This window comes from Petromyzon marinus, chromosome 11 (assembly GCF_048934315.1).
Source record: "Petromyzon marinus isolate PM22_M1 ecotype Great Lakes invasive population chromosome 11, UKy_Petmar_22M1.pri1.0, whole genome shotgun sequence".
NCBI lineage: Eukaryota > Metazoa > Chordata > Hyperoartia > Petromyzontiformes > Petromyzontidae > Petromyzon > Petromyzon marinus.
Window position 1 is genome coordinate 2608255 of NC_133677.1, and position 27957 is coordinate 2636211.

The 27957-nt window shown below is 45.8% G+C and overlaps 1 protein-coding gene and 1 long non-coding RNA gene across 6 annotated transcripts in view; one reads left to right on the forward strand and one right to left on the reverse strand.

The window, feature by feature from the left end:
• LOC116941355 (A-type potassium channel modulatory protein KCNIP2-like) overlaps positions 1-27957 on the reverse strand; it is a 167940-nt gene that overhangs the window by 95624 nt on the left and 44359 nt on the right. The window contains exon 1 of one of the 5 annotated variants that reach the window (XM_032952395.2): positions 15861-16957. The exons of 3 other annotated variants lie outside the window; for them this stretch is intronic. In XM_032952395.2, coding sequence (XP_032808286.1) covers positions 15861-15951 — 91 coding nt within the window. In that variant the 5' untranslated portion in view covers positions 15952-16957. Of the gene's footprint in view, positions 1-4139; positions 4246-15860; positions 16958-27957 lie in introns of those variants that run through there. One more of the 5 variants, XM_032952396.2, reaches the window with a different exon arrangement.
• Positions 103-27919, forward strand: LOC142924271 (uncharacterized). The gene is made up of 3 exons (XR_012941454.1): positions 103-185; positions 4811-4935; positions 26554-27919. It is a non-coding gene; the product is annotated as an uncharacterized LOC142924271 (long non-coding RNA).

Below are 27957 nucleotides of genomic sequence, written 5' to 3' on the forward strand. Positions count from 1 at the left end.
TTAACGCCTATCACGAGGAGTCCCTAGGGCAAGCTGAATCGGGGTGACCGCCCCAGGCCCTTCACCTTGGGGGGCTCACTTCGACGTCACGCTGTCAGATGTAATACTTCCGGTTTAGTTTAAAGGCGTCAGGGGGTCCCCCCACACCCCTCGTGATGGACGGCCCTGCGCATACCGTAGACTCGGTGAGTATCTGTACGCATTCAATCTAGCAGGCACGGGGCGTATTGGGCAATGTGGTGATGAAATGTACTTTGCTGGAACTCGGTAAAAGAGGACATCAGAGCCGTCAGTAAATCGAGCGTACAAGTTAAATGCAAGATCAAAACCACGATCCATTAGCATGTTTATCCACGTGAGACCTTGAGTTGTTTGGCTGTGTCGGGTGGAGGATTTGAGCTCTAATTGATATTCTACCTCCACAGTCATCTCGTCCAAAGAACACGAATTTTGAAACAAATTGAGCGCGTATGGCTGTGTAATTTGTTGATAATCCACGTATCTATATACATATTTTTTATTGATATTTAAATTATTTTATTTGCGAAGGCATCTTGTGTTCAGGCTGAGGTGATGACCCCACTACGCTGGGGAACGCGGTGAGATTGTGCGTGCGTGCGTGACTGCCGGAATTCAAATGCAGGACCTTAGCGGTGATGGCTCGGTGCTCTGTGACCCGTGAACTACTAAACCACTTCCCTTCCCGGTATTTTTTAGTACTATGCGACATTGAATTCAGATTCTGCAGAGAATGAGGCCATCGTAGCCACTGGTGAGAAGTCAAACTGTAATTTTTGGTGAGAGATGCCTACACAGAACACACGACAGTAAAAAACTATAATCTATATTTAAAAAATGTGTATTTAACCAGGAAAGGCCCACTGAGCTATATAGCTCTTTTTCAGAAGCGTCCTGGTCACAAATGATAGCTCAACGAAGTGGTTTATCATGTAGAAATGTATATCAGCCAAATACTCGAAACGCTTGTTTATAAATGTGGAGGAAAAAATAGGAAGACCCGGATAAAAATCCACGCAACTACAGGGAGATCATGCAAACTCCAAATATACAGCAGGCGTCACGGTCGGATTCGAATTCACGACCTCCTGTATACCGGGCGAGGTAGTTAACATCTCGCCACCGTGGCACCCCTTAATTATCCAGGATGGACACACTGACAGAAGACGCCTTTTCGGGAGGGCCCTGCATCGAGATGTTTGGTCAGTGTCCTTAATGCGCGTTGGGTTGGTTTCATGTGCGAGGAAACCCACACGTGATGGGGGACAACTTAGCAATGCCATCGACTGGCCAGCTCGCAGTCTCACGTCTACAACACTTGGCAAGCTCTGGTGTTACCACCCATCCAAGCACGAACCAGGTTCCAACCTGCTTAGCTTCTGAGAGTTCAAGAGACTGGCCACATATAAGATGGTTTGGTCGTAGAAAACACCTCATCGTATGAATTGTACATGCTCTAGATCAGAGCATGTACAATTCATAGTACGGCCCCCGGGCCATATACGGCCCATTGGGTTTTTTAATCCGGCCCGCCGAACTTGTCCAAATATTATCATTATTATTAAATTAAATTTTACCTTTCTCCTGTAATGCCCTCATTTCCCCATTAGATGGCGTACTTTTACCGGGAGTGTGGTGTATAGGGCTCGAAAGGGCACATGATCTCGCAATGCATTGTGGGCCGTCAGCGCCATTTTCAGGGTTTGTTTACATTGCTAAGTTAGATACGGTGCTCCCTTTACTGTTTCGCTTTGCCCTGTGAGCCCTTCTGTAAAATGAGCGGATCAAGGAAACGAAAAGTGGACAATGAGTGCCGAGTGTTTAACACGGAGTGGACAACCAAATACGTTTTCACTGAAGTCCAATCGAAGGCTGTATGCCTGATATGCCAAGAAACTGTCGCAGTTTTCAAGGAGTACAACATCAGCCGTCACTTTGCTACGAAGCACGCTAACTACGCTAGCAAGCAGTCAACGCAAGAATGGGCGGCTACGGCTCAGAGGTTGGCGGCTAAATTACAGACTCAGGAACATTTTTTTCACCGACAAACTGCGATTCAAGAGTCAACTACCAAGGCAAGTTTTTTGGTGGCATTCGAAATAGCAAAGACTAGCAAGCCTTTCTCCGAAGGCGAGTTTGTAAAAGAATGCATGGTACAGACAGCAGACATCTTGTGTCCGGAGATCAAAAGCAATTTTTTAAAATCAGTTTATCACGCAGGACTGTGACTCGCCGTGTGGAACTGATTAATGAAAATATAGCCAGCCAATTAAACAAAAAGTCTGATTCCTTTGAGTTTTATTCACTAGCACTGGATGAAAGTACGGACGTAAAAGACACTGCTCAGCTCCTCATTTTTTTCCGAGGCATTGACGGCAGTTTTGCGATAACAGAGGAGTTTTTGACCATGGAGTCCCTGAAAGGAACAACGCGGGGAGAGGACTTGTATAACCAGGTGTCTGCTGTCATCGAAAGAATGAAGCTACCTTGGAGTAAACTTGTCAATGTCATAACGGACGGAACGCCAAATTTAACTGGAAAAAATGTTGGGCTGCTGAAAAGAATCCAGAATAAAGTGAAAGAGAAAAACCCTGACCAGGATCTTATTTTCCTTCACTGCATCATCCATCAGGAATGCCTGTGTCAGTCTGTATTGCAGCTTAATCATGTCGTGAATCCGGCCGTAAAACTTGTTAACTTTATACGAGCAAGGGGACTTCAGCACCGTAGTTTATTACGTTCCTGGAGGAAACTGATGCGGATCATCAGGACTTGCTGTACCACTCTCGTGTCCGCTGGTTAAGTTTGGGGAAAGTGTTACAACGAGTGTGGGAGCTGAAAGAGGAGATCATCGCATTTTTGGAGTTGATGGGGAAATCTGACGAATTCCCTGAGCTAAGCGACAAGAACTGGCTTAGTGACTTTTCGTTTGCTGTGGACATATTTTCACACATGAATGAGCTGAATGTAAAACTGCAGGGGAAATATCAGTTTGTTCACGACATGTACAAACATGTGAAAGCCTTCAAATCCAAGCTCACTTTGTTCTCCAGACAAATTGCGAACAAATCTTTCGCTCATTTCCCCCACGCTTGCCATGCAGGAAGAGGCACCGCGAAACGCAAAAAAATACAGCAAATCACTTCAGGACCTGCACGGAGAATTCTGCCGTAGGTTATCTGATTTAAAAAAAATTGAACAGTCACTTCAGCTGGTGTCCTGTCCCCTGTCACACGACTCTGAAACAGCACCACAGGAGCTGCAGTTGGAACTGATGGATCTTCAGTATGACTCCGTCCTAAAGGAGAAGTTCAACTCTGTTAAACTGAATGACTTTTATGCTTCACTTAACAGAGCCACGTTTCCAAACCTCCGGAGGACTGCACAGAAGATGCTGACTTTGTTTGTCTCGACTTATGTGTGTGAGCAGACATTCAGCGTCGTGAATGCCAACAAAGCCCGTCACAGATCAAAGTTAACGGATCACCACCTCAGATCTATCCTGAAAATTGCCACAACCAAAATAACTCCAGACTTGGATGCACTGGCAAAAATGGGAGATCAACAACACTGTTCCCACTGAAACTGAAAGTGATGATGTGTTGCTGCAGCGAGGTTGGATCCAAATCTCCGACACACAGCCTGCGTGGCTGCTTTAACCTGTTAATGTAGATCATGAAGAAGGTCAAGTGAGGTCAATGGTTTGGGCGCAGGCCTCAGATGTTTTCATGATGTTTGATCAGTCACGTTACGACATGTTCTTGTATTGTTCATGTTCGTGCAATTTGTTAAATTGCCTTGCATATAAATGCTTTGCTCCCTGTTAAAGGCCAAATCCTTTCATGTAATAATTTTTATATGTCATTTATATTAGTTCACACAAACACTCCATCCATTTGTTCCTGGCCCGGCCCCTCTGTCAAATTTTAGAACCCATTGTGGCCCGCGAGTCAAAAAAAATGTGCCCACCCCTGCTCTAGATGTTTAGAAAAGGCTACAGTGTTAATCCAAATATCGTACCGTTTTTCAACACCACTAATGACATCGTATGTTGTTTTAGCAATGGAAGAAAACCAGAGAACCGGGTGGAAACCCATGCGGAACAGAGAAAGGGAACTTACCAACTAGAGCACGGACAGGCGTCCGAGTCAGGATTCGAAATTCTTCTCGCAGCGAGGCAGAAGTCAGCGTGCCAACACTTGCGCCACACATTCGCAGTGGCAACACCGGCACGACTGAGCGATGAGCAACGTTGATGGCTTTGCTGCTGAAATATTTATGACAGACTCAAAAATAAGACAGAGCAATTGTATTGTTGTCTTCTTCATTTTACCCGCAGCATGAAGGAGTCACTTTGATGCCCCTAAGCACCTTCACAAGAATCATACATACAATCATACATACCATTTTTTTTCATAAAATGGTCTCTCGGTGTTTGCCGTTTTACACAAACCCATCTGCTTGATTAAAGTGTTTTATATTGATGAGCGATTCACGGGGATGCTACACCATGCGTAGCAAGGTACTGTACTAATTTCAGGCGACACCAACCGAGAGGAGCGGGGACCACTTCGGATAATTACATTACACTTTTGCTAGCCATGGCCGGGAATTGAACCCAAATTGCAAGGCTTGCAAGCGCCTATTTGCAATCCATACGAATACACGCGTACCAGCAGGGAAGCACAATGAGCACTTTCATAACAATGCAGTAAAGTACTCTATTTGAGCGGTGAATAAATATTTTCAATTCCCTGTTCATCCGTGGTGTGCCTGTGACACGAGAGAATAGGTGGAACGACAAAAATAAAATAGCGCCCCTGGAGATGCGACGGAACAACTTGCAGAGCCGCATTTTTGAGTGCGAACATTCAGCCTTTGTTGACTCACGCATGGATGAAGGACTCTCCATACCAGGTCAGTCACGGGGTTTGTTTGACCATACTTAATCATACTGGGCAGTGTGGGTTCCTGAATGCAGAGGGGCCAGGACCGATTTGGAGATCACTCGCCACTGACTTGAACCGTGTACGGGAATCAAATGCAGGTTGCTGTGTACAAGGTTCAATGTGCTAACCGCTGCACCACTACTCCCTCCGTTATTTATTGGTGTGAAAAGTTGTCTAAATGTTTCGTCCTTTATGTCGCCACGTTGCGCTTGTTGTGTTTCATTTTCGCCAAAATTACGAGCACCACACTACCCATGGGTATGTTGACCACTACAAATACAAAGGTTGAGATTGTTTGGGGTAAGTGCTGTTAGTGAGCAGCTGTGAAAGCCAGCACGTCGCCCAAGGGCTCGGGTGTGGGCCAACAACCACGCCTGCTCACGTGTATAATAATAATGATTTAAAAATGTTCAACGTAATACGCGCAAAGTGTTCGTTCACGCACAAAGAGAAAGTTTTATTCAGAGGTACTAGGAACCATTGCCAGACAGCGTGCCGGGGATAATTGTACAAGCTTTGCGGTTCTCTATATATTAAGGTGTTATCGACCACACCTGGCAACAAATATTATATTCAATGTGTCCGCAGGTCTTTGCACAGCCATTGAAGTAAGCCCGTGTGCACCCAACTCATAACAATCCACGGGCCAGAGCAGGCATGAATACCCCAAAAGGTCGCAAGGATTTGCCAGTACAGATCTATTCACATGGCAAATAAAAGTAGTTATCACATACTTGCCATTCACCGTTGTTGGCTACATAAAGCAACTGGAACCAGATCAGTCACGACACACATCGGTGAGATCTGACTAATTAAATATCTGACCTTGGAGCTCGTGGACCATGATAGTTCCTGCCGAGCCAGGGAGCCCTCTGCCGGTTCTGCGAGACGTAGCAGCACAACAGGCGGCTCTGCACTTTCTTCAGCGCTTACAAAAAAAAAGCTCCAACAGTCGCTAGCGATCACGGCGCGCCGTTTCAATGTTTACCGAGCTTCTCCGCTCAAATAACACATCTCCTCGTCGCACGCTGCACGTGCCTGATTATTGATAAACATTCCGCGTGATGCAGAGTGCCGATTCAATTTAAGCTCGAGAACCGAAATGACATTTGTGTGGGTACATTGTTCCGGTCTGTCAAGTCAACCCACGGCACCTGGGTCTGTCCCGGGACACTTCACGTGGCCTCGAAGTGCACCTGGCCTGGCACAAGCTACGTGGTGAGGTCACAGCCACTGAGTGGCGAATGGCGATTGTTGTTATTGCAGTTATAGAAACTGGCGTGTAACCGAGCCGCCCCTCATGAATAGAGTAGTTCTGATTCTAAGTCAACTCTGGCTGTCGCCTGATGAGGCTGGTTGTAATTACAGGCCAAACGTCGTGCTATAATTGTAAATGCTGTGGGTTTACTCTCCAACACACCGGTGTGCTGAACTAGTAACTAATTGGCACGTTTTGTTTACGTGGCAAACCTTTATTAACTGGCTGTGCCGACTGGTGGCGGGTTTAACGACACATTTTTATTTACGCGATATAACAAACAAAAAAAGCCCCCTCCATTGTGGAGGTAAATGATTGATGAACATGGAAAGGCCAAGTACTCATTGGTGTGCTGCTACAACTGGCATTTAGAAAGTCACCGACTTGACTTTTGCTTGAGTCGGTTCATTGTGTGAGGCGACGCTTAAGTTGTTATTCAGCACATAACGGCAGGCATTACATAATTGATGTTCTACATCATTAGACCCCCTTTGCCAGTACCAAAATGTAATAATAGGGTTTTTCCCCTTTTTTCTGGCAACAAAGCTTAAACCTTTTTACGAGGATTCATGTTTGCATTAACCACAATACCTGCAGTCAAAATGCAAACAATAAAACATACTATGATAATATATGCATTGTCCTTGAAACTGATTGGTCGACACCAAGGGACGGCTTTCTTTGGAGCCTCGACCCAATTGCTGCTCGACCAGATGACGCCAATTGGTGCTCGAAAAGGTGACGCCATCTGGTCGAGCACCAATTGGGTCGAGGCTCAAAAGAAAGCCGTCCCTTGGTTTGGACCAATCAGTTTCAAGGACAATGCATATATTATTAGAGTATGTTTTTTGCATTTTGACTGCAGGTATTGTGGTTAATGCAGACATTAATCCTTGTTAAAAGTTTTCAGTTTTGTTCCCAGAAAAAAGGGGAAAAACCCTATTATTTTTCGATTTAAAGCTTTCGTGACTGCAAGGATTCATCTTCTTTGGTTCTTTCGGTAAAATCACGTAGAATGAGAATAAAATAATAAATTGATAAAATAAAATAACGCAATAATATTCTCACGACGTTTCGGCCACAACACAAGCGGCCTTCATCAGGTGAAGGGACGAGACTGTCTGGTAGGACAGCGCTGGAGTGAAACGTGAAAAAAGCCATGTTTCACTCCAGCGCTGTCCTACCAGACAGTCTCGTCCCTTCACCTGATGAAGGCCGCTTGTGTTGTGGCCGAAACGTCGTGAGAATATTATTGTGTTATTTTATTTTATCAATTTATTATTTTATTCTCATTCTACGTGACTTTACCGAAAGAACCAAAGAAGATGAACCCTATTATTATTATTGATGTTATTAGACGATTTACGTCAAAATGAAATAGATTTTTTTTGTTATTATATGTGCCACTATAAATAATAAGAAAATGACATATCTAAATAATATATGAGGTAGTCACACCGTCATATATACACATTTAAATATACACACATTATAACCTGTGTATAATTACCACACTGCAAATTATATTACTATATTTCACATTTTCAGGTTCCATAGAATTTTCTGTATGTTCGTCTTATAATAAGCAAGTCTGTCTCTTCCTCTGTAACATTTACACGGGCATTAATGACGCTCTTTGGACTCTTCCGATAAACTTAAATCAAGCGGTGTGTTTAAGGGTGACCAAGCCAGAAGATTATCGACGGCTGGGCCTTTCCTAAGCAGTTTATTTCGTACGTACACACACATTTTGATTTAAAGCTTTCGTGACTGCAGGGATTCATATTCTTGGTTCTCTCGGTAAAGTCACCACGTAGAACCAAGAATATATATACACACACAGTACAGGATAAATATAACGCCACATTGTTTGAAAAGGTGTCCTTCATCAGAAAAGAAAAACACAGGCTGTTAAAAATGTTTTTTTTATATGACTACATCAACTTCGCACGAGCCGAGTGGCGTTTGGGAGTGACCAGGCCCACATCACTCTCGTTACCATGGCAGCCAAGAGGACACTCACACTAAATTGACGAACTCACGACTTACGATTACGTCTGTCTGTTTATGCCTCACATCCAGGATTCACATGTGTTTTTTTGTTTCATAAACACTACAATACCCCGATTTCTCGTATTCCGTATCATGGCATTGTGGTCAGGGGCTAAATGTTGACGTCTGCACGCCAGGAGAGGGCATCAGGAGAGAGAGATTTCGTGTAAGATTTGCCATCCCTCCTCCGTTGAAGGAGTGCATGCTACAGAGTGGTTTAATATATGGGCCATAAAACCCCTAAACGAATCTCGAAGAAATTGACCACGCAGCTTACCGATACCAATGCCAAGGTCTGTTTCAATTTTAAGCAGTATTGACATATCTTGATTTTAAGCTTTCGTGACTGCAGGAACCCATACTCTACCTACGTGACTTTACCGAAAGAACCAAACAGTATAGTATTGACATACATAACAAATTAGTTTTTTTCCTCTTAATTGCAAATGTAACTTCATGATGCACGACAGCAGAAGTAATGTATACGCATTCATGGCTTTCCGGGTTATCGCAGACCACCGCGGCCAAGATGGGGTGGGCTCGGAGCAGAAACCATTCTGAAAATGACTCTACGTGAGATTCTTATCATCAGAGCAACGAGGCAGCCTTGTCTCCGAACTGACTGCAGAATAATAGCAACATCGCCATTCTGTCGCCACATATATGTGCACATATATTTAGTCCATGATCCCATTGCCTTTCCAGACGCATTACACAACGTAATTTGTACAAAAACAACAACACCGGCTTTGCTTGCTTTCACCACTCATGCCGGCACTTCCGATGAGTACGGTTGGCTACGTTCGGTGCGAAAGAAGTTCAACATACGTGCTGCTGGGTTGCCAAATGTTAGTGGCCAAAACACTTGCATCTAAACGATGGGGACTTATTAAATGAAACAAAGAAATACCTTGAACGTATCTACCCATAATGCTTCACGACAGCGCACAAGTTCAGAAGTATATTTATCTGGAAGTTCCGAGAGGCGAAGTCGACAGCGGTACTCATCCTTGCCATAGGAATGCGGAATTTCCACCAGTGGCTCAGGGCTACAAACGGGAGATGGGCACCATGGCTCCGTTCTTATTCGGCCAAGAAATAGCAAGACTTTACGTGTGATGCGGTGCGAGGTGAAGGACTCTTTGGTGGGGGGTCATTTCACTGACGACAGAACGAGGCACAGGTGCGAAACCACGTGGTCCCATGCGCACAGGACACGTGGTACAGAGCAATCAAGAACAACACGCGGATTTTATTTCGTATCGAGAGCGTTCCCCCCTCCCGTTGGAGAGCCGTCCTCTGGCAACCATATTGCCCGGCAACGATTTATTGTTTTCATTTGTCACGGAAATTGACTCGTAGCTAAAATACAACAAGTGCATTATTGAAAGCCAATACGGTGTAAAAGTTGGCTGCCCTTCTCAAATTACTAAAATACATCATGGATATTTCGCTGTTAAAACCTAAATGTGTGTGCTCAAGAGATGCTGGGCAATGTTAATGTGATTTCGAACCACATTTATTTAAAATGTACAAATAAAGAAACACCCAATTAATCATGAGCACCTCCTTAATAATATACAAATATATTATATGCTAACGTTTAAACAATGTAAGAGAGTGAGGGAAAATAAATTGAACGACTTGGAGTTTGAAATATATCACTCTACAGTGCATGGCCCTGAGACAATTTAATTAAGTTCACAGCACACGAGGGGCTGTTAATTGAAGCGTGGAAGTTTTCCATGAGCAGAAAACGAGAGTACGAAATCCATAAATGTGTTGTCCCACTAACATCCATCCATCGCTAGCGTAATTAGTAATAAATAAGCATAAAAAAACAAGAGCGGTACTTAGGAGCGGTACATCGCCACTTTTCACAGCAACACGATATAACTTGCGAATGGCTCCTGGGTGTGTGTATGTGTGTGTTTTAGCTTAATGAAAAAATGCATAAACATTGGATTCGTGCCTAGTGCTACGCAGACACCGAAGCTTGTGGGGGCCGCCCGGGCAAGAGGAGGGAGAAGTGATGGTTAATGAACCAACACTACATCTGCATAAAATTAAAAGGAAATAATTACAATAGTTGAAAGAGCTTTCATATAAATAATAATGATGATGATGATGAAAATGCGCCGTGTGTTTTTGCATGGTATTTTAAAGTAGTTATATATTATTTTAAAATAAACAACCATATTTTTATAGTAAATTGAGTTTTGTTGTTACGTCATACCGGACGCCCTTTACCACCCCTTCATGGACACGTGCCCAATAATTAATTGTTGTAACTAACGTGCACGTGATGCTTTGCAAGCACATGATCACAGCACGATGACTCCACAGTATTATTGTCAGCCTATTCTTTAAAACACGCTCATGCAATGCACTCTCAATAGCCAGGGCTTCATATTCTAAATAAACTGCGAAATCGCTGCGCGTGGCGCTGACGTTTTTTAAATAAAAAAATATATGCACTGCTTAAAAATAAATAAATAAATGCAAGCCAGGGCTTCATTTATAATGGGAATATTGTTTTGTTCATGGGCCCCCAAACACCCCCCCCCCAGGCCGCCCCCCGCCCCTCAACAGTGGTGGAGGGGACCCCGAGGGACTTTTTTTTCCCAGAGCTCAGCCACAGACAGCTCCGGCTGACAATAAAAGCGCCGCCCTACACGCGGGACCTTGATTCATTGCTCGAGGTTTTGTATTTAATGATTCTAAATTAGGGTTAGGCCACATTTTGCATTACGTGCCTATTATATCGTTTGTATTTGTTTGTTCAGTTATATTTGTTCGGGTTTTTTTTTGTATGTATCTATCGAGGGTTTAATTCATTTTTATGTGTTAAGGGGTTATTAAGGGCTGGGTTATTTTATACGTAGAACGTTGTGCGACCTGTGTGTGAATGGGGGCACGCCTGCTGTTAGCGCCACAACAGCGCCCTACTCAAGAGTGCACTCTATGCAGATCAGCAATAGGGGTTGCACTATTAAACATGAATGACGTTGCACATACTTAGCAGCGGAACCACACAATGCAATGTAAGCAAACAAAAGGGGCGCGATCCAATTCATTGTGTAATTGTTTAAATAGTGTATAACCACGTGAAAGTGTTTGAAATTAACAAGGAATTTATATAAACATGTGCATTTTGTTTTGACTTAAAACTTTCGTGACTGCAGGTTCTTTCGGCAAATTCACGTAGATAGGTTCAAATAAAATAACGACGTTTCGATCGCAACACAAGCGGTCGTCTTCAGGAAAAAGGAATGTATGATAAATGTATGAAAAAATGTATTACCCTATTGAACCAAAACTAAAAACCCACTGTTAAATGCTGTAAAAAATCCTGTACCTCCACGTTAATTGAGGCTCAATGCCACGTTTGAGGAATCCATTATTTGGTGCAGATGAAATTTGGACAATACCACAAACAGCAGTGTTTTAAAAAAACATTCTAATTAGAAAAGCCATTACGCAACCAGGCTACGGAATTGCATCATTGAGCAAGCACTTTCAAGTTTTCTTGATTTCAAAATCTGGCAACGTTTGCAATAAGTTATGAAACCTCCGAGATCATCCTGAATTCACACGGTCGTGTTGTATCTCAGAGCCTGGTTAGTGCTGCAATTGGATGAAAGACAGCCTGGGAATACCAGGTGTTGTAGGCTTGACCTGCGAGTTGCCCAGAAGATGGCAACACAGTAATAGATTACCGAGTCCATCTGTGTGGATACTTGAGTGTTAAACCTTCGTGTGTGGGGTGAGTTTTCTCCAGGCATTTCAGTTTCCTTCTACGAAGCCAAACAGAGACATGAATGGAATTGGCCAAATATCCCCGGTGCAGGCTCCTCCTGAACAAAAGTCTTCAGACTCACTGAGGCTCTCTCTTGGGTAAAGGGACACGTTATTAAAACACATTTCTACAAAGTAGCCCATTCAAACACTTCCTTGGATATTGTGGGTAATCGAATAATGGAGCTAAAACACTAGACAGTAGCAATTTATCAATTAAGCCCCACTCCGTGGCACAAAACAGAATTAGCTGATGTGCTTTTATTTGCAGAGAATTCTGTATTCGGGTGCAAAGGTCGCTTGAAAATCGAATTATTCAGGCAGACGCCCATTTGGAGGGGGAGGGGGGATAACAACGACGCAACCCAGACCCATCTCCTCAAATCCGATCACCTCTCAAATAAACAGGACGCCTCTTCATCATCAGACGATCAGCGGGCCATTCCATTTCCCCACTTTTAATTATCTGCTCGCTGCACGATGATGACCGTGTTACATCTGTTGATGCGGGCCAACTAAAAGTGCATTTACCTGCGATTGTTGCCCAATGTCCATACATCCTCACATCCGAACGTTATTCCGAGTTTAAAGCCAGGACAGCCTCACGGTGTCATAAATAGCATGGGTCGAGAATCCGCGGTCTCGTAATAGGAGGCGTTTATGTCGGGACAGAGCTCCTTGTGGCAGGAAACATTATCTGGCCCGGTGGGTCTATGGATTTTTACTCCGTGCCAAACATAAAAGCAGGAAGCGTCATGGGCTGATACCTATGGGGTTCCAATCGATAAATTGAACTGCCTCAAATACCATCATCGGACAAAGGGCATTTCCTTTGTCCTTAGGCAAATATAAGCATTTACATTCTGCATAAAACATTTCATCAAACTATAATTGAACAAACAGAAAACGGAAGGCGGAATTCATAAATGCCACCCCCGCTAGATTAAGACCCCCCCCTTCTGCTAAATCTGGACCACCCCCCCCCCCCAATTGTTAGATCTGGAACATACCCCCCCACCCAACCCCCTCTCTCAATGAACACTTTTTGCCTGACCGGTGGACACTTGGAGACGATATATATCTATTGACACCGCCCAGCCACTACACTTGGCGTTCGCGTCTTCTGCAATGCAGTCAAGTTCACATTTCCACTGACGCCACGTCATTCCGGCCCCTTTGCACCACTGCAATACAACATTATACAAATGTGCAACAAACATCTACCTTGACAAAAGTTGCTCATGTACTTTTGTACATGCCTCCACTCCATAATGACATTTCACGCTTATTGTGTGAGCAATTATACATATTTTATTCTTACATTTTACATTAATAAAACATATATCTGTAATTGATATCAGTTGATCGATCCACTGCTGAATTATGACCACACCATGTCGATCGTGGGGGCCTGTTTTACCATACCTCACCATGGCTGATCAGCATGCTGGTTTAAGGTGAGACCCAGGAATGGTTCAGATAATTATCACTCGCCATGAACATGAGCACATGGTTGAGAATCGAGCTCGGGTCATCAGATTCACATTGCATTGCACGACGAAATTTCCCTACTGCTCGACCCCGTCAGTTGTTTTTATATTTACCTTATAATGGGCAAAAACTACATTCGACCGATATAGCAACGTATTTTAGCCCCCGATGTAGCTCTTACTTGCAGACAGTGTGAAGGAAAAACAAAGTCTGCCTGGTAAGCTTACTTGAAATAACAACAGCTGAGTTTCTGCTGCTATAGCACAACGGCTGATGTAAACAAAATGCAATTAAGTTTTTCTGCAGATCTGCACATTTGCGTGCTTCGTGCGTGACTGTGTTTTGAGGATTCAGTGGAAATGCCCGAGGCTTCAAGATAATTCTAAGCAATGTTACGAATCACAATGAGGTCAATAACGTGTTCGATGGTGAAATATGCAACAAAAAATATAATATGAACAGATCCAATCTGGAATGTTCTGAGCGATTTATTTTGAGAATATTGCAATTTCGTGATTAGACAGGCAACGTTGTTGTTATGCATGCATGAGCTGCACTGAACCCACATTTACACCGACTAGTCAACAATTTGTGAGGGGAATTTTGGTTTGAGGCAGGCAGGAAACTTGCTGTCAGACTCTAACCAGCATCATTACGGGGAGAGGGCGAAAACCAAAAGAGGGATAAATATTTGATGCACCAACAATGAATTGATCTTTTTAGACCTCACGGGGCATCAGCGAGTACTTGGGGATGGGGAAACTAAATAATTTTAGCTCTCACAAATGATAGCTCAACGAAGTGGCTTATGGCGTGGAAATTTAAAGCAGCCAAATACTCTAAACGCATGATTCTAAACGTGGTAGGAAAACCCGGAGGGCCCGGAGAAAAATCCACACGACCACGGGGAGAGAGAGACATGCAAACTACAAATATACAGCACGCTTCAGGATCGGGATCGAACCCACGACCTCCTGTATACCAGGCGAGGGAGATAACATATCGCCACTACGCGCTGGTGGCAAAACGCCCTCCACCACCATAATAAGACGGGAAGCAACAGCATCACGGGAACAGCTATCCTGGAACCTGCAGGGCTGCGGTGAATGTGGGTACTCCGCCTAGTTTCTTAAAATCACGGCACTATCCATATGTATATATTTTTTATGTATGTGTGTGGGTGTGACAGTAAGGAAGTTGTGGCTCTGATGTAATCACTAGCGCACTGTGCTATGAACCCGGCGACATGAGTTCGATTCGAGGTTACGGTTAACATCAGTGGCGAATGATATCAGAACCGGCCCTGGGCCTCAACCTCGGTCAGATGAGCATCAAATGAGTACCTGGATCTGTGTGTGACCAGCAGCACTCATGAGAGCAAAGTTGGCACGGCGTGGATCTGACCACACCACCACTCTCTGTGTGCCGTGTCAGGCTTGATAGGTGCTCGCAAAGAGAACCTTGCCCAAACACTCTCTGTGGCTATAAGGGGGATTTGTTTTAACCTGTCCTGGCCCGCTTCTTGGTCAACTCTTCCCTGTGTTTGTGTACGTGTGGGTTAAGATCGTATGTATCCGTGTATGTGTAGTGTAAGGCTGTGTGTGTGTCGTGTTACAATCATTTTAAATGTCTCAAATTTTAACCGTTCTGACAGCTATAGACTGAATGAGGAGTATTTGTAAGTAATACACCTTTTAATTGCATGCCTATTCAAGGCATCGTATATTACTTAAACCCACTATCAGCCGCGCCAAGTGACTTTACAACGAATGTACAAACAAGAGCAACGCTTGCCCATAAAAGCAAGAAGCCCTCAATCGTGATGGGAGCACATCCGAGTGCCACAAACATTAATTACACTGTGTAACAATTTGTTTTTGTTCCTGGACAGTAAGTATTATTTACTAATTGCTTATGCATCAAAAGTACAGAAAATGGTTATTATTCCCCACAAACTTTGCTTTTGTGACCAGGACATTGATATTTAGAAATTTACCTATTTTAAATGGGAAAACGGGCGAATTTGTCTTTTCGTTCACATAAATTCAGAAAAAAACAACATATGAACATTAATGAACATGTATTTATACTAAAGTAATACGGGCCATCAGTATACGCACATTAAAGCTCTGCATGTGACATTGCATTATACAACCACTTTTGCAGGCAAAATGAGATTTAAAAAATCAGTTCAACCTTTAGCTCAAACACGCGTCAATTATAGAATGTTCGTCGTATTTATCATGCCGCTTTAAAGAAACACGCACATGGGACAAGTAACTCAACGCTCCCACCTGGACTCAGGGTGCCCCTTATGATCTTAATGCAGCGCTGGATGCATTTCAAGACGAGCCGAGCGCGTCCGGGTCTCCTGCTCTCGTTCATGATGCGGCAGAGCTTCTCAGCGACGACGACGAGGTGGAAGAGGGGGAGGGGACGTTTAGAGGACTCGACAATCGGGGGCGGCACGTGGAGGGTGTAGGTGGAGGAGGAGCAGAGGCTAATGACCTTGAAATACCGGCAGAGTGGCCAGAGTTTTTTTCAGGGGGCTCGGTTCCATCTACCGAAGAGAACGGCGCCTCCCTGTCGGGAAGGGTCGTCCCTCACCTCCCCGGCGCAAGCGATCGAACGGCGCGCATCGCGAATTTGCCACCGAGATGATCCCACGGTCGCGACGCCGCGAGTGGCCACCGGAGGAAGGATATTTGTCGAAGTAAACTTGGCCCTGGGTAGGCGTGGGGTGGGGGCTGCTTCGCGGGCACGGCTGCTGCTGCTGCTGCCCGTGCGATATTAAAGCATAAATAAATAACGGGGCCTCAAACTTGGACGCAACTGATTCTTTAATTTGCGAACTTCGCCGTTTTTTAGGTCCTCGTTAATATGCTGCGCGAAGGCTTTTGCCCCCTTGCCTCTTTGGCCCCCCGCTGTGCTTTCTCTGCTGATGCTGCCGATGGTGCCGCTGCTGAGATGCGCAGTCTCCTCGCCCCTGGCTCCTCCTGCTGATGCAGCTGCTGGGACGAGAGGCGCATCTGCCAGCCACCTCGGTTAACCCATGGTACCTGCGTCTGTCCCGTGGAACTCGGGCCGACAGCGAGACTTCTTCGACAGCTCCACACGTGACCTCAAAGTGCACCTAGCCTGGCACAATATCCGTGGCGACGTCACCGACACTTCGTGGCGGACGGCGGATGTTGTTTGGTGGTGAATTTAGAGTCACCGCTTCCTTCCCTTAGCGTTCTGGCCGCGGGACAGACAAAGTCCGCGATGTTGATGACGCGCGTGGCGCAGCCTGCGATCAAGCGCATCGCGGATGCGAGCAACAGGCTGTGCGCAACATCGAGTGCGGCGGTGGCGGTGGTGGTGGTGCCTGCTCCACGCGACGTGGCCCCGGCTTGCTCAGCCAGCTCAGCCAGCTCAGCCTCCTCCTCCCTGCACTGCCTCCTCGTGTTACTGGAAATGCAGCTTTGCCATCACCCCCCCACTCCCCCACCGACCCACCCCCATTCCCCCACCCCCCCACAGGGGCTAGGGTAAGTCGGCCGTACGAGCTTCGGGGCCCTCATCAGCAGCCCGTGGCCGTGTTCAGCGAGAGAGCGACTCGACTCCGTCGAGCTCCACCGGACTCGGTCGAGCAGCCAGAGAGAGCGATGAGTCAATCAGCTGCGGCTCACCGCTGCCTATTGAACGGCGGAGCCGCGTGCACATCGAACGTTGCAGCGTGCGTTCGGCGTTGCAGCGTTCAAATCGGCGAAGGAAAAGGAGTGAGAGCACGGACATACACGCTGGTGGTGGTGGGGAGGGTGGGGGGTTGATGTTGTTGACAGCTGTTTGTTTGCGCTACGCAGAGGGCCTCGAGCCAAGCCGCGGGACAGCGAAACTGCGCCCCCTCGTCAGGAGGGAGGCTGCGCGTTATTATTAAACTATAAATCCTGCGTGCCGCTCACATTTGAATGCGGTGGCGTTAAACATTATGAGTGCCATGCATAATGCACGCAGGGTATCCGCGCTTAATTAAGTTCTGCAAAATGCCAATATTCAAGCGCTCGAATAAGTGTAGTGATTCCACGCTATTAATTGAACTGAATACAGACGCGGTGTGTATATATTACACTTGCCCTCGTTTTGGCTTTCCAAGAACGGCCCTTTAAAATTATTGTCCTACTAAAACATTTATATAACGGGGCGCGATTATGTAACGCTGATGCAAAAAAAAAAATCCACGCACACACACTTGTGCTAGGGGGTGTGCCCCTGGGTAGCCAAATACAGGGACGCATCGGCCAGGCGACGTCACACGAATTTGGATGAAGAATGATGGGAGGACGGAATAGCAAAACAAAATAACACTGGGAGGAAAATTTGGGCCGAGGCTCTTCGTCCACATTTTCAGCGGCCAAAATTGAGTGAGCCCGGGCGGCGATGGCGCACGTCCGAAACCCAACACTGTGGACGCAGCAGCGATGGTTGGTGGATCGCCGCACAGCTGTCGTGAAACTCCCGTGAGCGTCGAGGAAGAGACGTACACCCTCGTGGCTCGCCAAGAGAGGGCAGTCCAGCAGAAACGTGGACTCCACTTGTTCCGTCCGTATGGGATAGAGTGTTTCCCCATCGCACGGGTGGGTTTTCTACGGGTGCTCCGGTTTCCTCCCACGTGGGCGATGCCACCTTCATAAATAGAGGACCGCAGAGCTTGGGTTATTGTTGGCGCTGTCTCACCACGTGGCTGCTTTGCTGCTTGTCTGTGGCTCCTCACACCTGTGAGTCGATTTCTCTCTCTACGAGAGTTAGCGAATGGTGTTGGGCGCGTTGCAAGTTAAAATTATTATTAAACCGAGTAAGGCGGTGACCGAGTGTTTTGCCATGCTGTTCTAATGACCAACCGCTTACGAGGAGTGACCGCCACGGTGAGCATTACGAGCCCCCCCCCTCCCCGCTGAAATAACTGCAGAAAGGAAGACGTGCGTGGAACTGCTTTCGCACCGTATGTAGCCAACCGTGCTAATCGGAGGTGCGAGATTGGCATCGGGGCCTGAGTTCCCTAACTTGTGGACACGGCAGAGAAGTGATTCGTGGTTCAGTCCCAGCACCCAACGTAGCGCCAGTGTCCTCAAGCGGTGCAGCAACAGTCCACGCTGGAGCAGAATCTAAAACAACGCTGCTCCGCATCATTATTATCATCATCACCGTAGATTTGACAAAGCGAAACGTGGCAGAGGAGTGGCGCCGTGGTTTGCGCATCGTACTGAGTTGAGTTCTTGGACGTGGCTAACATCAGGGTCCTGCACCCCCCTCACTCTACCAACACAAACTGAGCAACGTGGTCAAAGTATAAAAAACACCCAAGTCCGACAAGGCATTGCGGAGGCCCTCCTCCAGCCAAGCATTCGACAGACGGCAGTAACTTGCGTGATTAGTTTTTTTTTATTATTATTGTTTAACGATGCCCTGCGGAACGTCACGCGGCGTCTTGGTTGTCGGGCGTAACCACGCACAACCCGCGAACTCAGTAACAATATGTACTTGAATAGGGCTCTAGAGAGAGCCCTAACTTAAGGATACGTTGGCCTACTCTTCCAACGCTGGGCGGACGTCTTGAAAGAGGTCGGAGTGTCCACACTTTACCCCACCACGCGCGAACTGTGGTTGAACCCGTTTCATGATGCTGGGTGCTCAGGGGTGGCGGCGGTGGATTTAAGAGCCGCAGCGACTCATGGTTGCTGAACGGCAACAGTGATAACCGCTTAGCTCGCCTGATGTTTACGACTGTCGCTGGCTCTTTTCCTACGAGCGCCTGACAGCCCCGAATGAGGAGTTATTTCACTGCCTTGCGTTGGTTAAACAGATTTACTCGCGAACTCGATAGCAATATGTACTTGAATACATTAACTCCGGCACCTTGTAAATAACACACAGCGTTAATGTTGTATAACCCACCTACAAACGTGCATCTCAGCATCCAGGATGTTATTTACGGAATCTTGAACGTTAACTTTAAACAAAATAATAAACAAAAATCAACAAAATACGAAACGAGATTAAAATGTCAGCGCGTCGGTTTTATTTACTCATAAGTTAAATCGCATTGCCCTTAAACACCTGTAAAAGACACACAACTAGAAGCGTAATGCTGCGGGACAGCTGAGTTGAAATATTCTCGCTGGAAGCGGAGTGGGGTGGTTACACGCCCGCCTGAAGGCGCGCGTGCGGTTGCAGTTTGTGGAGTAAATGAAAATACAATCCCAGGATAATAACAACAACAACAACAAGGCGATTGTCATTTTCTTATATAACGGTATATTTATATAGCTTGGGCAGAAGGCTGACACCCATAAACGCACACGGACAGGATAACAAATTGAGGTGGGTATAGCCCAACCCGCCAAAGTAACCCTCGGCTTTTAAATATTAATAACCATTACTGAAAATGTAATAACCATTACTGAAAATAAGACTGTTTTGGATGACAGTTACCTTTTTCAAATATCAATCTGTACTCAAGTGCAAGAACGCAACACAGCGCATGTTATACTTTGATGTGGCTGAACGCCACCACCATTTGTTATTCGATGCACAATGGAATGGGAGTGCTGTCTTTAGGGTGAGCGCAATTATTGTAGCAGTGAGGATTGTGACAAATATTGAATTATGACATTCATACCTCTCAGTTTGGGGAGGGGGGTGGGGGTTACAATGCACCTATTCATCGATTACAAAATAGGGCTCGCAATCTGTTTTTGTCAATTCGTGAAAAGTGCTGTATGATGTCAAGTGTTACATTCGTGTTGGATTTGGGCCAAGAGCGTGAAAACTAAACGGACAAACGAGGCACGGAAATGAAAGTTGAGAGAATCGAGGGACGCGACGAAAATGGGATCCAATTAACTGATTTCTGAATTGAATCGCGGAACGCATCGCGGGGTGATTGATTACACCCTGATTGTTGACCACATTGTTCGCGGTGCTGTACTAATTCCCGTTGTTGCTTATAATGTTAATTCTATTACGCCTGGAACAAATTTAGATTCCAATTAAAGTTCAATCGGAATTTAATTTCCAAGGTTTTTACGAGGCCTTTTTTTTATAAAGCGTGAAACATCCCCAGTCAGAGAGAATTCTTAGCTGATAATCCCCAGCGCGTATGTGCTCTCTTCACAATTTAGCGAGTTTACATTTTAAAGGCCACAATTTAAACCACATTATGTAACGTGTAATTATTTTAAACGAAGGTATGTTTTCCATGTCTTTCAAATGCAGTTTTATTTTAAACAATCAGTTTTGTTTGCGTGTATCCAATACGCTTATTTAATGAAACATTTGACGTGGCCTGCCAGTACTGTAGTGCGTTCGCCGCTTGTCACAGAAGTTCGCTGCTCGAATGCAGCAGCCTGCGCTGATAAAGCCAACAACATGGACGACGTGACAGATCCCGTGACGTAATTCGCAAGAGTTGCCCATGGGTGAATCGACTTACATGACCGGTCACAGATGTTAGTATCCGCCCAAGTGGTGTTCATTGTTGCAGTCTCAGTGCTGGAATATGAATAACCAAACTTACCGTAATGGTAATTTAGCGCAATCGCTGGTCACTATTAACTAAATTAACTTTAAAACATGGCTTACTCGTGGGTGGCTGAAACTGGGATTTGAACCCCAGATCCTATCAGTGCTAGCTCAGAACTGACAAAGGCTTTAGACTGGCCACTTCAGTATCAGCTATTGTTAAGCTAAGCTGGTGTTTAGCACTGGATCTGCAATGTCTCAGAGCAGAGCGATCTCCTCTTCTATAATTAAACCGTGGTCTGTGTCCCATCAGAGTCGACAGGCACCCCTCGGCCTTCGTCTCTTCGTGTCAATCCACTCTCAAGCAGCATACAAGGATTCTGGTGAATGGCAAGCTTTAGTAACCGACTGTATTTGCAATTAATAATTTAAAGGAAGAAAAAAACTACTCATCATTTAAAGCTCTCTGTCAATCCACTGCTGGATGAAGGCCTCGTCACACTGTGCCACGCGTGGAGGTTGTTTGACGGGTGCGGGCTAGTGAAGGGAGGAGTCCAGGACTGGTTCAGGTATCACTCGCAGCTGATGTTAGTCGACATTTCGTTCATCGTGCAGCACGCAAATTGCTGTGCCATCGCTCAAGCCAGATACATTTTTTTAATTGAATTAATGTAAATTCTTAATTCAATGAACACATATCTTAAGCCGTGCCCAGTAGTAATATACGGCTGTGCTGGGTTTTGTTTTGTCAAAGCGGACATATTTTCTGCATTGCATTGATATACTCTTAAATCTTTCACATAAATAATGCTCTAAAGATGTAATCTTGGCATCTTACAAATGATGACACAGGCATCTTTACACTTAGAGCAACGGCTTTGTTTTTTTATCAAGACATGCACGCCCACCGGGTATTCCACTTTCCCTCATTTGAACTGAATTTTGCAACGGACGGGGGGTTCATCGGCACAGGCACGGCTCTAGTAATAGGTTTTACCCTTTTAATTGGCACAAAAACCGACACCTTTATTCAAGGCATCATGTTTGCAATAACCACAACACAAGCAATCAAAATGCAAACAAAAGAGACAACTCTGATAATGATATACACTGTCCTTGAATTTGATTGGTCCACACCCGAGATGGCTTTTCTTAGAGCCTAGTCTCCACTGGTGTTGGACCAGAAGACGCCAAAAGGCGTACAACTCAAAAACAGCGCACTATCAGAGTATTGAGGGCTCGGGGTAAGCATTTACATTATGAGACCTCCTTTGCCAGTAACAAGATATAGAAATAGGTTTTACCCTTTCAACTGGCACAAAAACTGACACCTTTATTATTATTATCAGAGTTGTCTCTTTTGTTTGCATTTTGACTGCTTGTGTTGTGGTTATTGCAATCATGATGCCTTGAATAAAGGTGTCAGTTTTTGTGCCAGTTAAAAGGGTAAAACCTATTACTATATCTTGTTACTGGCAAAGGAGGTCTCATAAGGCACGGCTCTATTATTGTGAAAATTCAATCAGAATTATGGCAACTGTTCAGACAACGGTTAACTCTGAACCTTACAAACGTGGCCAGCCTCCAGCAGTGACCAAAGCCACAAGCCGGCATGGCAAACCCCACTCTCAGCCTTCGTACCGTCAGCACTAAACATCGCGTAAAAATGTCATCTTTAACTGCACTCATTGTTAATCAACGTAGCGACAATCTCAAGACTGCGGTAGGTGTCCTTCTTATTCCGCCAAGCCATTGTTGTCCCCCGCCGATCCTCCCCGCATTAAACTGCACGGGGCAGTGGAAATAAATAATTAATATAAACTAGACGGCGAACCATTTTCAGAAGTAACTCCCCCCCTCCAGCCCCTTTCTCAAATGTGCAGGAGCAGCGAGAGAGCAGTGCTGTCCGCATGGCATCTGTGGACCATCCGTCAATGCCGGGAGGCTATCGGGGGGTAGGAGGGGGTGGGTAGCCGAGGAGAAGTCTGCATTGCGGTACACTGCAGCAGTAGTCGGTGGGAGCGTGGTCGCCGACGGGCGTTTACATAACAGCTGATGGCCACTTAGCGTGAGGTCGCCGCCGCCCGCACGGGAGAGGAGGGATCGATCATCTTGCGCCGTGTGCCACGGCACCTTCTCGCCCCGGTGCTCTGCGCCGTGGCAATGATCAAGGCAGTGGCGCTCCTCGTTCGCGTGGCACTTCCCTCCCGGAAGAGAGCGCACGCACGCGCGCTTCATCACTCACTCTGCATCGCTGCATACGAAGCTACGTACGATGCGAAAGAAGTTCAACATTCATTTCGTACATACAACGTCTTTGCACCCGCCCCGAGTGAAATTGTCACGGATTCGCTCGTACTTTAAGGCAATCAAACGTTTTCTTAACACAATTTTTGTATCCACATTTTTTAATGAATTGTTCTTTTCTTGATTTATCTCCATAAGCTAAGAAGGGTATTTATAAGTGCTACATTTAACTCAATTAGAGACTGGTGTCTGCCATAGGAATGCAGAATTTCTGTAATAACTCAGGGTCACAAATTGCAGTGATCGCTACCAAACAATTATCACTGCCACCACAAATGTATTTTAAAAAATATTTGTAAACACATTCCATCACTCGATGACGTCTTAAAAGCCGTGTGGGCATTATTTGTCTCACCCAACATTCTTTGACATTGGTTTGACTTTGATAAAATGCCACCGCATTTTATCAAAAGTCCCGTCCCACTTTTTTTTTGTTACACTGTGCGCCGATGCTCATCGTACATGTCAGAGTGGTGGCCCGAGACAGCACGGACACCTGCCAGGCTTGCTGATGGAGACCGACAGCTCTGGGTTCTGGGTGACGGGAAGTTGTGTGACCTGGCGCGAGAACTACCGAGCGCAGACAGCTGGCCTGCACGTCATTTCACGTATTGCGTCCACGGCTGCATTCGTACCAACCGCTTGCCTGATATTTTCTTCATGGGTATGTAGGTGTGTTTGTGTGTGTGTGAGGAGCGGTAATGGAGCGGGTAGCACACTGCGCTACGATCCCGACGACCTGAGTACAATTTCCGCTCACGGTCGACACCAATGAACCAGTCCTGGGCATCCGGTAGGTTAACTCAGCCTAAAATGATTACCTGGTGCGGTGTGTAAAATATCACCAATAGGGAGACAAAGGCGGCCGGGCGTGGTGTTGGCCACCCACCCTCTTGTGCGCCGTGCCGGCCTTCATAGGTGCTCACGAACAGCACTTTCCCCAAGTCTGTTAAGTCTATATAGGAGATATTTGTCTTTGTTGGGCTTATTTCGCGCCATACGTAGCCAATCGCGTATATGGGATTTGTTCCGTACATAGTTAATGTGCAGCGTTGTGAGATGCTGTTGGCATGAATGACGCCGCTGTGTAAAATGAAAGTATTATTATTACTTGATTAGTAAATATCCAAACAAGTCGCAATTGACATTGTTTTATAAGAGTCCACGTGTCCGTCCTCCCAGCATTATCGACCGAGGTAGTTTACACCCATTGCCTGGTACCGTGCAGATTCATATATAATCAAACACAATCACGATTTATATAATCAAACACAACCACGATTTACGGGAAATATTGGTTACAAAATACACAAAGCCTATTCACAATACACTCCGTTGTCAGGGCTTTATGGGTAATGAAGTGGGTGTCACGTTGCATAGTGCGCTCCGCCATAAAGCTGGCAACATGAGTTCGATTCCTACCCACGGCTAACATCAGTGGCGAGTGATATCTGCACCTGATCTAAGGCTCCCCCACTTCTCCACTCCACGTTGACCAGCATGGTGAAGTATGGTCAAATAAACCATAATAATTACACGGCATGGGGAGCTGGGGGGGGGGGGGGGATTGACAAGAGGTTGCAACCTATTTTAAACATTATCATGTACAGAAGACTACTTCTACAAAGTGCCAGGCTTGTTGAAGTTTGAAACTCACGCACAATGTGTAAAGGCCACGGAGGTTTGTTTGTGCCAGCCATTGAATCAGCTGCTCCCGCTGATAGCGTGAGAGCATTTTTAATGAAGCGAGATACCGTGGGTTTCAATCACGCTGGCAGTTTAAGCACCACCTGGCCAGCGTAATGCTAGAAGTAAATAAAGTTTGTATAAATTAAGCGGGGAAGGGAAAAAAACCCCGATACGTATTTATAAGCGCACGGACACGTACGTACACAACGCAGACAACGTGCAGATACGCACGTGTCCACAAGATGGCAATACCAGCGCATACGTTGAACCGAGGAGGGTGCATGACATTTTTGCGCGAAATGAATGCCCCACTCAGGCCAACGAACATCAGAAGCAGCAGCAGGATTTATGTGCACGGATACATCAAATTGCATTGACCTTAACCGTCTTCTCCCTAAAGTAATGTGTTCATTGTTGAAGGTGTGCACAATAGCCACACATCTGCAGTTACATATATGCAGCACACGTTTGTTAGTTTGTTAGTTTGTTGTTTTATGGATGCGTTAAAGGCGTTTGTGACACTGTCGGTCGCGAACGGTGAGAATATAAAGCAGGGATGAGTGAACCTTGCCCTGACACGGGGTGGAATATGACTTTCAAATACCATTGGCATGCAATACACAGATCCCCCGTATAGCATTAACAGACTCTTTGGAACCAAAAAGTATGGATTCCTGCAGTAACGAAAGCTTCAAATCAAGATTAACAGACTGTTGGGGCAAGTGCTCTGAGCGAGCTCTCATGAAGTCCGGTACGGCACACGAGGAGGTAGGGGTTCAGCACCACGCCCGATCGAATTTGCCTCCCCAGTGACGATGTTTACATTTGGCACCAGGTACTCATTTGAGGCTGAGTCGACCTCGGAGGAGGCCCATGACCGGTTCAGATAATCGTCACTGGTGTTGGTGGCCGTGAACGGGAAATGAACTCGGGTCGCTGGGTTCACAGCGCGGCGCGCTGATCGCTGCGCGCTGATCGCTGCGCCACCGTTCCGCACAAGCGCCACATTAACACGTACGTACCTGTCGCCTCTGCCAATGCGATAGGCCCTTGCAGTGGCAGATGTGACGGAGCGCAATGCATCTATAAAACACAGTGCTGCCACGTCAAAGATATTCCCCTCTCGGACCTGATAAGTTGCAGCTGAGATAAATATTGTTTATAGGTCCTTCCGAAGCGATGGAGCTGTTGGCCACGGACCATATTTTTGGATCTTGCATTGGGTGATTATCCGTTATACGGTCTGTTCTGGATGACCACAGTCGCACACACGACTGCAGAGTTCTTATTTTTACATTTGTGCACCAGGTATCCATCGTTGACCCTATTGGTTTTACAATATCATAGCAGAGCTTACGGAGAAGTGTTCCCCCTACCGATTAAAAGGTCAGTAGGGGGCACACCGCTTGCCATTCACCGCAACTTTGAAAATAAGTTGTCACTTGCATCGAATCGTGGACCTCGAGTCGTGAATTGCCCCACCCCTGGCAGGCAGAGGGAGGAGGCGGCAGAGGTGGAGTGGAGGTGCGGAGTGGGGTCATCAAGTGCCACGGCAGAGCCCTCGTCGTGGCTTACGGAGGATCGGCACGGCTGCCCTGGGTTCTGCTTCCAGATCTGGGCCGTTCGTGAGTCAGCAAAGCCCTCCCTGTTCTCCCCACTACCCACTGCTCATGGACACGAAGGCATCGCGCAGACCAGGAGCCTGCAACCAAAATAACGAGAAGAGACATTTTTTCGAATTCGGGGTAACCTCCCCCCCCCCCTTCAATATTTAAATAGCCCCAATGCAACGTGAATACGAGACGGTGGTGGTCCTTAATAGATAACGTCACGAAGCGATCCATGAAGAGCCGCATGTGACTACAGAGCCGCAGGTTGCCAACCCCTGAGCTCGACTGAGACCATTGAAATCGCAATCTACTATGAGCAGCACCACCTACAATGTTCGTGTTTGTTTTTGTAAAACATCTGGGCTCATGCCCCATCAGGCGCTTTGCTTTGTAACATTTTGACAAAACAGTTTGCAACAAAGTAATAGGCGAAAGTTATCTTTTCTTCCAATTCTCGCCTTGTCAGAAAAGTTGAAAGGGGTCTGCTGTTGCACAAAGTTCAATCAATAGATGAACACTGTCAAGTTTGTCATGTCGAGATTCAAACGTCGAGGAGACAAGCTGGGCAAGCTAGTATTGTGGGTGGGCCTCAACTCGTTATGTTTCCGAACTCATAAATGCTCATAAACGCGATTAATTCAACACATCTCATTATGTTTCAACTTTGATTAACAAATACATATTTCCAAAATCATGGCATTCATGCTCTTTATTGCTGCTTTGTCATCATTGTGAACCTGATCAAACTGTTCTCGATATAAATACTCTGCAGCGTTTTACAATTCACTCCGCGGGAGAGTTTATTTTTTATTTTATTGAGCGAACTTGCAGTTTTGATCTTCAGCCCCATTTTCCCATCTTCTTTGTAACGTTCTTCAGCCACAATCTGTCTTTCATTTCCATTGGTTGTTATAATGGCTTTGTAGGCAGCGAATCTGACACGGTTAACGCTTTATTCATTCATCATCAACGCCTTCAGCTGCTCCGATGGGCAAAAAAATATCGGTACATCGAAGGATGACCGATAGATGGGGACTGGTCACCGAAGGTCAGCTGAAATAAAAAGTACGACGACCGCCAGAGATTAAACGACGAGAGCATCTCCTGCGGATTTGTGACACCCTGGAACCGCGTGGGGATGATGACAGCATGGGGAGGCATTCATCCGGTAGTTGATAGACCATGGCTGAGGATGATGTGTTCTCTGGAGGTGTCACTTGTTCAAGTGGAACAAAAATTGTCTATCCTCAAAATTGTATTTTGAAGATAGAAAAATATGCAAAAA